The 11,153-nt window shown below is 54.4% G+C and overlaps 2 protein-coding genes across 6 annotated transcripts; both read left to right on the top strand.

Moving 5' to 3' along the window:
- Positions 1-1,211: 1,211 nt before the first annotated feature.
- Positions 1,212-2,979, top strand: RNASEK (ribonuclease K). The gene is made up of 3 exons (XM_043476502.1): positions 1,212-1,428; positions 2,125-2,201; positions 2,589-2,979. The coding sequence occupies exons 1-3, from the start codon at positions 1,351-1,353 to the stop codon at positions 2,728-2,730; spliced, it is 297 nt and encodes a 98-aa protein (XP_043332437.1). The 5' UTR covers positions 1,212-1,350; the 3' UTR covers positions 2,731-2,979.
- Positions 2,980-3,104: 125 nt separating this feature from the next.
- On the top strand, positions 3,105-6,020 carry C1H17orf49 (chromosome 1 C17orf49 homolog). 5 transcript variants are annotated; one of them, XM_043476445.1, is made up of 6 exons: positions 3,113-3,324; positions 3,510-3,604; positions 4,241-4,342; positions 5,021-5,211; positions 5,439-5,543; positions 5,750-6,020. In XM_043476445.1, the coding sequence occupies exons 1-6, from the start codon at positions 3,304-3,306 to the stop codon at positions 5,812-5,814; spliced, it is 579 nt and encodes a 192-aa protein (XP_043332380.1). In that variant the 5' UTR covers positions 3,113-3,303; the 3' UTR covers positions 5,815-6,020. The 5 variants fall into 5 exon arrangements, with proteins under 5 accessions (XP_043332393.1, XP_043332410.1, XP_043332401.1 ...); XM_043476452.1 differs by having other exon boundaries at positions 3,120-3,324; positions 5,754-6,020; XM_043476458.1 differs by lacking the exon at positions 4,241-4,342 and having other exon boundaries at positions 3,105-3,324.
- The last annotated feature ends 5,133 nt before the right edge of the window (positions 6,021-11,153 follow it).

The following is an 11,153-nucleotide window of genomic DNA, read 5'->3' as shown; positions in this document are numbered from 1 at the left end:
AGATGGTATCAAACAAAAGAGATGCAAGATACATGTCTGAAGGTCACTTCCCCAGGAGCTTCAGTGCCCTGGGGTCTCTAAGTGTTTCCCAGGTTCCAAGTTCTCTTTCAGGATCCTTTAAAGAACAATATGTACAAAATAAAGGGGGAAATATCACAAAGTTATGCTAACCACTGGCAGTGTCTGTCTGGTTCTGGGGTCTTGGGATCAAAATGACCCCTCTCAATTATACTATGACCACTGTCCTCACTAGAAAAGGTACAAAAAACTCAGTGAAAAATTATGTTCTTCAAACACCACTATTTCCCTGAATAATGTTTATACATCTGTTTTTCACCAGTGAGGTATACAAAATTTTTCTTTGGAAGGTATATAATCTACTCATATCTTTAAAATCTTGGACTCTATCTTGTCCAAAGTTCCGTTTTCTCAGTTTACAGTAAGGAAGAAAAGTGACATTTCTGTGCGCTTATTGCCTTCTCCAGCACATTTGGCAGGGCCACTCACCTTAACAGTTTGTTCATTGAGTCCGCTTTCCCTGGACTTTTCCTAACGCCCTTATTTTTCCTGGATTTGGTATCCAAAACTCTTCAGTATTCCATGTTTGGCAACAAAATGTTACTTAAGGATTTCCAATACCAAGAACTCTCAGCAATTTTAAAGCGTTCTAACCACGACAGCACGCCTGGGCTCGGGAAGGGGTTGCCATCTCCTTTTACCGTGTCAGAGTGTCTATTTCAAAGAGTAGGGATGAGTAGAGAGGAGACAGACGTGTTCTCTCGGTGTAAATCTGTCTCAATTACCATTTTCCCATCGCCGGACACCACTCAAGACTAAGGTATCTGAGACCAAAATGACACAATCTCAATCCTCGGCTGCTGACAGTCCATCGCCAGGTTTACCTGGAGCTCCGCCAGAGATAAACGCTGTTCCAAGACCAGGCTACCCCTTCTTCCTCGTCACGTGTCTTGACAAACTTGGTCACGTGACACCCTGGCTCCTCCCATTCCAAACTGGAGAGGGGGGTAGCCAAGAAACCGGAGGACTTTGCTCCTACAAAACTCGCGCCCCAGTTATTGATCCACAGTGGTCAATAACGGACTCTAATTCCAGAAACACCGCCGTTCCTCGCGGAAGTCCCGAGAGGACCCGGAGGCGGCAGCGTTCTCCGCCTGGCGCCCCCCGGCCCGATGGTTGAGCCCGGAGACCACGCCCCCTCGGTCTCCCTCCCAGCTCTGCGTCCTCCGCAGTTCGAGTCCCCAAGTTCAGCTCTCTTTCCAGCTCCTAGGGGCTTCCTCTCACCGATTTCCTACCTGGCCCATATCTAGGCGATCCCCGACTCCTTTCTTCATGGCGTCGCTTCTGTGCTGTGGGCCCAAGCTGGCCGCCTGCGGCATCGTCCTCAGCGCCTGGGGAGTGATCATGTTGGTGAGGGGACTGCCGGGCGACTACCGGAGAGGAGAGGGCCTGAGGGCCTCATTGTTGGAGGGCTGGAAGGCTAGGAGACTCCAAGCCTTGAAAAGCAGCAAACAGGCTGGAGGGGGTGGTTGATTAGCCTCTGGAGAATGAGACAGAACTGCATTGGGAAATGGGGATTTGGAGGGGAGAGGGGAAGCTGGAGCTTGGAATGGGAGCCGGGGCTGGTAAATCTGGAGTACCCTCAAGGTAAGAGGAAGGAGACCTAGGTTCTTGAGAGATCCTTGAGCTGAATGGAGTGCAGTGGGGAGAGGGACCGCTTGTTCCCGAAATGGGTAGCTGGGCCTTGTTTCCTCAGAACTCTACCCACTCCACTAAAGGGAGAAATATTATGGAGAAGTGCCGATTCTCTCAACCCCCGCTTCGCCCTGTCCCGTGATAATGACGTCTCCAGAGAGGAGGATAATCAGGGTTCCTGGGTTGCTTACTATTCCTGCCCTTGCCCCAAACACGTCTTCTCTGTGTCACCATTCAAGCTCTATTCCAGGTGACCGGAGTCCAGATCCAGGAACAACCATCCCTAATCCCAGCTCATTCTGGTTAATTCCCAGACCCAGATGTTGTGGCAACATTCGAAGTGGGAGGAGTTCAGGCAGCGACCAGGTCAGATGCCTGAGTTAAAACAACCTACCCTTTCTCTTTTTTCAGATAATGCTCGGAATCTTTTTCAATGTCCATTCTGCTGTGCTAATTGAGGACGTTCCCTTCACGGAGAAAGATTTTGAGTAAGTGGAGAGGCGGGGGATGTGGTCAAAATTGGCGGGGGGCGGGGGGATGGCGCGGAGAATCGCAGGAGCCTGGACACTTGGGGCCCGGAGGCTGGGAAACTGGGTGCTCTAGCACCCAGGAGCAGTCTTGGGTGTCAGAGCTCAGAGACCATCCTAAACCCACCACTTCAGATGTGGCTGTTAAGAATTTTACTGGACTTCTCTGTGCCTCCGTCCACCCCTGCAAAGTGGATGCTATAACAGAACTCACCCCAAAGGTTTATGAAGATTGAATAAGATAATACACGTTAAAGCGTTTAGAACGGTACAGGGCACATAGTAAGTGCTCCGTAAATGTGTGCTGTTAATGTTTCTGATATTTCTCTGCCTAATCCCCACCCCTAGGAATGGCCCCCAGAACATATACAACCTTTACGAGCAAGTCAGCTACAACTGTTTCATCGCGGCGGGCCTTTACCTCCTCCTCGGAGGCTTCTCTTTCTGTCAAGTTCGGCTCAATAAGCGCAAGGAATACATGGTGCGCTAGAGCACGGTCGCGCTCCCCGTCTCCAGCCCCCTCCTCTATTTAAAGACTCTCCCCACCAGGTCACAGCCCCCCGACCCCCATTTTCGTGCCCTCTGCGGACTAGGTTTTCTTGGCGAGAGACCCAATCCCTTGTTCTCCAACCTCTGGCGCCCGGCTCCTGCGGAGGGAGGTTGGGGTTTTGGCCGTTCCCTGTCCCTCCGGCCCCCTCGCCTCGTCCCGTTCCACAATAAAGAGAAACTGCTCTCTTAAGACTTGTGTGTGTGTCTGGGTTAGGAGGCGGGTACCAGGGCTAGAGGTCGGCCTCCAAATAGGGAATCCCGACCTCTCGACGGAAGTGTAGTGAAACCGGGCCGGAAGTGAGGCGGTGTCTTCCACTCTCCTTCCCGCGCGCCGAGGCGGCCTAAGTAACCGCGGCTCGTGAGGCGGTGAGCGCCCAAGCTGGAGCCAATCAGCTGCGGGAAGGGGCGGGACTTCCTGCGCGGGGGCCGGAGCCGTTGCACCGCCTGGCTCTTCGTGGTCCCGGCTCCGAGGTAGCGGCGGCGGCGGCGTCTCAGTGAGGAGGCGCGCGGGGCCATGACGTCAGCGTCCACAAAGGTTCGACCTCTCTCGCGGACAGCGCTCCCTGGCGGCCACGGGAGGGCGGGCCCCCCAGTTGGCTCGCGGCTCTTCCGTCCCGGGCGGGGGGCGGGCGGGAGTCCAACCTGGGGTGGGGCTAGGGGCTCCGGGCGGGACGGCGCGGGGCTGTGCGCCGGCCCCCCGTAACGCTGCCCCGCCCCCAGGTCGGAGAGATCTTCTCCGCGGCGGGCGCCGCCTTCACGAAGCTCGGAGAGCTGACGATGCAGCTGCATCCCGTGGCCGACTCTTCCCCCGCGGGGTACGTGAGCCCGGGCTGGGGACCTGGACGCTGAGAGCAGACGCTGGGACTCGATCACAGACACCAACACTCTCTAGGGCAGGGACAGATGTTAGTTTCCCTTCGTGCCTGGCACAGCGCAGAGTAGGTCATAATAAATGATTATTGAATGAATGAATGAATGACAGATAAACCACAGACTGAGGCTCGTAATCCGGACTCATTTCACAGTTCTGTCCTGCTGCGCATTGGCAGAGCATAGACCACCACCACTACGCATTCAGCCCAAATCATGTGGAATTCCGTCAGACTGCAACAGATTGTCTTTAGGGGTTCTGTTTGTAAGACACCGTCCCCCACGCCCCGACACTTGTTGAACTGGTTTCAGTGGGCTGTTTACAGCAGCTGTTTCACGTTGATGGGGGAGCGGTTTTCTTCTAAGGTTGTTGCATTATCGTTTGGATGAGGGTCCTCAGGGTTCCCGCAGGGCCTTAAGAATTTTTTTGCTTTTTTTGTTTGTTTTTTAAAGAGGACCTCTTCATGGAAGGGGCCCCGGACATTGCAGGGAGGAGGCTGGTTGCTGTGGAATGCGTAGCCTGTGGGCTGGCTCCACACCCCTCCTCCCACTTTCGCTATTCCCCTCTCCCCTTCTGACAGTGCCAAGTGGACGGAGACGGAGATAGAGATGCTGAGGGCTGCTGTGAAGCGATTTGGGGACGATCTTAATCACATCAGCTGTGTCATCAAGGAACGGACAGTGTGAGGGAGGGCTGGCTGGCAGAGAAAGGGCGGTGGGCAGCTTTCTTCCTCCATACCCATTTGTTTCATCTTCCTCAAACTCCCTTCCAGCTCAACATCTTTCCTACTCTGTTAGCAACAGAGTCCCTCGAGAACTGAAAGAATAAAAGAATTGTCACAATTGGTCAGAAGTTACTAAAATGCTGTGGTCATCAGGACCTTACATGAATTTAATTTTAGGTTGCCCAGTAGTTTAAGATACCCAACAGTTGAATTTGCTAATAGGAATTCCCTGGTTATTTATACAGATCTTTTGAACACTCCTGTGGTGTTTCCAGGGATATGATCCTGAACTAGTCGATCAGGATCTGTTAGTAAGTTTCAATCTACCTGTAGGTCACCCAGGCTTACCTGGTAGCTTTCCACATCCATGCATCTCTCCCACAAGAGAATTAGAGGGTGGGCCTTTCCCACTCCTCAGTTGAGGGACTCCACTCTTCACGCTCCATTTGCCTTCATTGGCTGCAAAGCTTCCAGGAAAACAAGAACCCTAGCAAAGGTCGTTGAGGCCCTCACCTGGATTCCTATGAAGGAGCTCCCCAGTGTTCCTTCAGAGTGGCCCATCTCCCCTTCCCCCACCCCCTATTCCCTCAGCCTTTCTTATGACTCCCTTCCTAACTTGCTCTCTCGTCTCTTTAGGGCTCAGATAAAGGCCACCGTGAAACGAAAGGTATATGAAGACTCTGGTATCCCCCTTCCAGCCGATTCACCTAAGAAAGGGCCCAAGAAGGTGGCATCTGGTGTACTGTCACCTCCTCCAACTGCTCCTCCACCAAGCAGCTCCAGTGTCCCTGAGGCCGGGGGTCCCCCCATAAAGAAACAGAAGGCTGGTGAGGGCTGTGGAGTTGCTGCCTGGGGATTAGATGTCCCATCCGAGGTTCAGTGAGAAAGTTGGGCTTTGGTCAGAGGACAGATCTCTTTTCCTATCCCAGTGAAGTTTACAGAAACTGGCTGGGGTGGGCAAGGGAGGGAAGGAAAGGTTGAAAGTTTGGGAAGTGGGTGGGGTGGGGGGAGAACCATCAGGGAACCTAGAACCTAGCTTGTGCCCCGCTCCCAGATGTGACACTCAGTGCTCTGAATGACTCGGACGCCAACAGTGACCTGGTGGATATTGAGGGGCTAGGAGAAACTCCTCCAGCCAAGAAACTCAACTTCGACCAGGGTAGGAGTCCTCTTCCTCCCACAACAGCTGAAGGGATGGGGGATGGTGGGGAGGGTCTCAGCAGGAGCCCCCTCCCATGAACTGGGGAAGAGAAAGTTCCCTGCTATGCATGCAGGGTCAGGTCTATAAGGAGCCAGGTGCTCTGGGTAGGCGGGAGTCGTACTTGGGACTCGCTCCATCTCGGCCCATTTTACTTCCTGTTCCAGACAGCCTGACCCTGGATTCTGGCCTTCTCTTGACCTCCGCTGATCCTCCTCTGCTCTCGTGCTGAGTCTTCCACCTCTGACCCCTCTCACTGTTCACCCTGGACCTGTGGATCGCTTGGGACTCTGAGCAAGGCCTGCATGAGACAGGGTGGAAAGGCTGCCAGGGGCGGCCCACCTTGCTGTTCCTGTATGAGCATCTGCACCCCAACCCCTGGGTCCCCCCCAACTGATGGACGTTTTTATACAGAAAACAATAAAGATCTCCCTCTCAGCCTGGTGCTTTCTGCCTGACATTACTGGAGTACAGGGGACACTCTCTGCTTAGCTCCTGGGGCTTAGCCCCTCCTCGGCAGCTCTCACCACCCTGCCTGGAGCAGCACAGCCAATATTGGCAGGCTCTCTTCCCAGTGCCAATATTTCTGTGCTGCTAGAGCCAGGGGAGCTGGGCGTGGGCAACAAAGACTCCACTTTGCTCTCTGGAGGTAGCACGTACTCCAGGGTCTCTGGCAGCCAGTACTCCTGAGACTGCCTTGGGGACTTCAGAGGGGCAGCTTCCAGGGCTTTCACACCTCCCATTCCCCGCCCTACCCCACCCCACCTCCCACCTCACCAGAAGGCCCCAGATGTTTTCTGTGTCGCTTCTCCAGGGTGGCCTCCCGGGCCAAGCCTCAGCGGTGCCTCCCCCACCCTCGCTCTAACACCACAGTGTGGTTTGGACGTGGCCACAGTGCCGTACAAACCACAGTGTGCTGCTGGGGCGGGAGCAGGACTGGGTGGGTTGAGAGGAGGGAGCACGAGACAGTGCTGTGAAGACCCCCCACCACCGAGGGTGGGGAGATAGAGAAGGCTGAAAGGCAAACATGGCCCCAAGAAGGGTTGGGGAAAACAAGAAACTCGAGCTAGGAGCTGAGCAGGCAACTGAAGGGAGAGGGGCCTATGGGGTGAGCTTACAGTGTAGTAAGACTGGAACCATCTTCCCTGTAGGAACTCTGCTCAAGGGATCCCTAGTTTGGGGGGGGTGGGATCTGAGGAAATAGGGAATGACTGTGGGGGACCAACAGACTGCCTCTCGACTCAGCAAGGGCAGGGACCTAAGGCTTCCTGTGTCCGTTCCTCCCCTCCCTGGGTCAGAACCCAAGAGAAAGCAAGGAAAGACAGAAGGCCAAGGACAGCAGTGTTGGGAGTTGGCAGTCCAGAGGTGGTGGGGCCGGAACATGGTGGGGAGAGGGGGGCCGGAAGTCGCCCTGGGCCCTGGGCCTGCCACAAGATGGAGGCCAAAGGCAGGAAATGGAGGCCAGGGGGAAAGGGGAGCAGCAGGGCCCAGGAAGAGGGCCTTCTGGACCTGGGGGCCAGGTATTCAACCCCCAGGACTGTCCCCACTCCTCATGGCCCCCCAGGACCCAAGTCCCACCCTCCGCAACAACCCCTACCAGCCTATTCACCAGGCCCAGGAAGGCGGGCCCACCCCAGAAAGCCACGTTTAAGCTGACAAACATGCCTCTCCCCACCCCCACCCTAGGCCTTCCCTCAGCCTTTTTCTCCTGTCCAGGACTTGATTTTTAAAAAACACCCCCCAGAAAGCAAAATCCAAGGGCCAAAATCCCTTCCGCAAATCAAAATAATATCCTCTCAAACCCAAAAGTTACCCTCCCTTTACCACCCCCGCTTCCGACACACCCCCCAAAACTCTTAGCAATCAAAAAGATCTAAGATGGTGGTGTAAGCAGTCTTTTTAGGCCCCGGGGGATGCCAGACCCCCTCAGACGAGACCCCTATCTGTCCCACATCAAATCCTGCCAAGGCTTCCTGCTCCTCACACGCCCCTCCATAACCCCAAAACTGAACAGCTGCCCCCAGCTCCCATCCTCGGCAGAGCCTTTGTGGGGATGGATGAAACAGAAATCAAACACTATACTAACGGCTGGGGATGTTGGGGGGCCCTCTGGTCTCAGTCTTTGGTTTCTATCTGGGGGACTGCAGTTTCGAGGTGTAAGAAAAAGCCTCTTCAATCATCCCCCCAATTTTAAGACTGACAAAGCCCAACCCCACCCCAGCACGCACCTCCAAACCTCCCCCCCAACCGCCACGTCTCTCCTGAAAACAGGGGACACTTTCCTCCCCACTTACCTCAGCTACTCTCCCCTGAGATCCTGGTCCCCTATTTTGAAGGGAACAAAATTTGGGGTGCATCCCTCACATTTGGGGTGCAGGAGAAAGGAGCCGCCCCAGTCGCATCGCTGGCCTCCTTCCTCTCGGCTGGCTCAGGGAGTGGGGAGTGCCCTAGGGAGGGGGGACCCCCACAAGAGAGCACAGGAGGGGGTTCCTCCACTTCCAGTCAGAATTGGGGACACCCCCCCCCAAACCCGTCCCAGCCCATCCGTCTCCAACTCGGCGGGAGAGGCAGCTGCAGTGCCCCAGTCAGATTCCCCCAACACTACATTCCTCACCCCATCTAGAGGGGTCCCGGGGGCCCCAAAAAATCCCAAAAAAATCTAGGATGTTGGCAGGACGGTCCTGGACTAGCTCCCCAAATTTGGGGTCCTCAGATCCCCCCGTTTTTTCAGGAAAATTCCGTCTTTCACCTGCCTCCCGCCAGCCCTGCTCTGTCCCGATGCCAATTTTGGAAGTCACTCCCTCCTTCCTCCTCCCGTCTCTCCAGGCCCCCCCGCTCGGGGGCTAGGGTCCAGGACACCTGGCTTCCAGGCCGGGGGAGGGGGGCACTCCTCGAAGGGCTAGGGGCCAGGAGGTCAAGCTCATAGCCCCAGTCTTAGGGAAGCAGGAAAGCCCGATCCTCCCTTCCCCTCCCCCCTGGCTGGTCTCCGTGGTGGTTTAGGAAAGCCTGGAGGATTGGAATCTGCCATTGCTGTTGCACAGGCAGTTTTTTTTCCTTGGGTTGGGGGGGTGGGCGGTGGGAGGGAGAGACGGGAGGAGAGCCGAAGAGAGCAGGGACCAGGGTGTGCAGAGCTGGCCTGGCTTACCCCCCAGCCCCTGCTGCCGTGGGGAACCCCCCCCATCTCACCCACACTCGCAGTCCTCTGTCTGCTTTCTGTTTGGGGCTCTTATCCTAGAAAATCAGGGTACAAGATTCACCTCCTTGTACCTCATCACCACCTCTCCTTGCCACAATTTCAACAGCACTGCCCTAGTCAGGAGTGTCCACCTGACCACAAGATACCCCACTTCCCCCCACCTTCCCCTAAGTCAAGGTGTGCACCCTTAATAAATTGGGGTTCAGAATCTGAAACTACCTTTTCTCCCTCAGATCTATCCAGGCCACATAAAAATAAGAAGAGATACACTCCCTTTCCAAATTTCTTCCTTCAAATCTTGGGCATATTTGGAGGTTCACTAAAGAGACTTCTAGAGTCTAGGGTGAGAGGGAGCTAAAAGCAAAGGATATCCCAAACCATTATCATAGTCCAAATTAAGTGAACCCTAAAATCAATCTCACATCATGATCCACCACTCAGCTTCAACAAATGCACCAAAGAGTGGCAAAACACCCCAAAATAAGGACACCCCAAAACTTTAGTCTCCTACCCTCGGCCCTCACCTTGTTTTTTCTCCTGGAAAAAGCCTCCTGGCTCTCATGCATACACAGAAATATCACCCTCCTCAAAGTCAGCTTGCACAACATTCATATATAAAGCCTTGCTCCCTGGCAAGGACCCACAATCACAGAAGGCCTTCAAATTTGCTCCCAGGTTCCTATTATGTTCCACCTCAAGGTAATAAAAACCCCAAACTGAATTTCATGTCCCCCCAAATATAATCTGAATCTCAAAACTTATCTGGTACCCCCATCAGACTGTACCCTAAAACCACCATGATTACTCTACTTGAAATCAGATAGGCCACAAACACCAATGACTATGAATCCCCTAAACCAAATTTTCATCCATCTCTGAAGAACACGTCGCTGACTGTGGGTGTCAGAATCCCCAGAACTAATGTAGCTTCAAATCAGCTCCATGAAAGTGTTAGTCACTCAGTCGTACCCAACTCTTTGCAATCCCATGGACTGAAGCCCACCAGACTCCTCTGTCTATGGGATTTTCCAGCCAAGGATACTGGAGTGGGTTGCTATTTCCTTCTCCATGGGGTCTTTCCGACCCAGGGATTGAACCCAGGTCTCCTGCATTGCAGGCGGATTCTTTACCGACTGAGCCACCGGGAAGCCCAGTGTAGCTTCAAAATCAGCTCCGTACCTCTGACTTACTACTGGCCCTCAACCCTGAATGCAGCCCTCAGGGCCCAGAATGATTAGAGTAACTCAACACCCCACAATTGACAGATAGACCAGATAACATAAAAGTAACTCCACCCTGATACCAAAGGAGCCACAGGTCTAACTCCCACCTCCAACTGGGCAGAGACCAAAGTAACCCTCATTTGCAGAATCCACCATACCATCTCCAATCCCTAGTTCCCCATTCCCAATGTCTCAGCAGTTCTTTCCTGCACCCAAAAAAAGACATCCTCAGTTCTGAAGAGGAGGGCCCCAGGTCTCTATATGCAGCCTCATGGATTATGGCCAGTCATGGCTACTCTGGGCAACGGTAGACGTTCCTGAGCCCAAATGCAAGTCCTGCTTGGCAGCTAGACTCAGCTCTGGCCCCCATTCTCCAAATGAACCTCGTCTCCCCAAACAAAATACGAGGGTGTGACCCGTGCCTATGTCCCAGCTCAGGGACTTAAATTGGGGTTATCAGCCCCTTCTGCCCTCTCTCCCTTCTGTTACCCTGAGGCCCTCCCTTTCCTCTTCTGTCTGTTCAGTGCATCTAACTTTTATATTAATGTTCACTAAAAAATTCACCTCTAAATACAGATAATAGCATCTAGGTTAATAAGAAAGAAATCCTGGGCTCCCAGGGCTCAGACCCCCCTCTCTTTGTCCCACTCATTTCCCTGGTTCCCAAAGCCCCGGATTTCTCACCCCAGGCAGGAATCCCAGGTTCAGAGGGAAGTCCCCTCTTGTCGCCTAACTCTCCCTCCCTCCGCCCAACCCTAGTCCCCTGGACAAAGTAAATGCGAGCAAAGAGGGGAAGAACGACCGCCCAGACCTAATCGATCCTGCGCCCCCGGCTGAATGGACCCCCAGCCGAGTGGAGACGAAGGGCGCTGCGAGGCTAGTGCTCTTCCGCCCCCTCGTGGAAGGAGCCGAACATTGCCGAGCTTCGCCTGCTTGCCGCGCTGGACCGCGGCGTCCCGCCAGCCTCTAAGCGTCGCCGACGGGCGGGTGCTCGAAGCCCTAAAGAGCTGGGCCTGGGGGAGGGCGAACGGGCTTTGGGCGGGAATCTGCCTCTCTGGATCCCTAAAAGGATTCAAAAGAGCATCGGGAGCGAAAAGTTCGGACCCTAGGTCTCTTGAGCGTCTCTCGGCCGCCACCCGGGGCTTTCCCCAC

Source organism: Cervus canadensis, chromosome 1 (genome assembly GCF_019320065.1).
Source record: "Cervus canadensis isolate Bull #8, Minnesota chromosome 1, ASM1932006v1, whole genome shotgun sequence".
NCBI lineage: Eukaryota > Metazoa > Chordata > Mammalia > Artiodactyla > Cervidae > Cervus > Cervus canadensis.
The sequence above is the reverse complement of the archived record's forward strand: the minus strand, read 5'-3'. Positions and strand labels throughout refer to the sequence as shown.

What these genes read in the sequence shown, in the direction of transcription:
- C1H17orf49 (XM_043476445.1), top strand. Translation starts at nt 3,304, where the DNA reads ATGACGTCAGCGTCCACAAAG. An exon ending in GCCGACTCTTCCCCCGCGGG is followed by an intron (nt 3,605 to 4,240) that starts GTACGTGAGCCC and finishes CCCTTCTGACAG; the next exon opens with TGCCAAGTGGACGGAGACGG. An exon ending in GTCATCAAGGAACGGACAGT is followed by an intron (nt 4,343 to 5,020) that starts GTGAGGGAGGGC and finishes TCGTCTCTTTAG; the next exon opens with GGCTCAGATAAAGGCCACCG.
- RNASEK (XM_043476502.1), top strand. Translation starts at nt 1,351, where the DNA reads ATGGCGTCGCTTCTGTGCTGTGGGCCCAAGCTGGCCGCCTGCGGCATC. An exon ending in CCTGGGGAGTGATCATGTTG is followed by an intron (nt 1,429 to 2,124) that starts GTGAGGGGACTG and finishes CTCTTTTTTCAG; the next exon opens with ATAATGCTCGGAATCTTTTT. An exon ending in TTCACGGAGAAAGATTTTGA is followed by an intron (nt 2,202 to 2,588) that starts GTAAGTGGAGAG and finishes CCCCACCCCTAG; the next exon opens with GAATGGCCCCCAGAACATAT.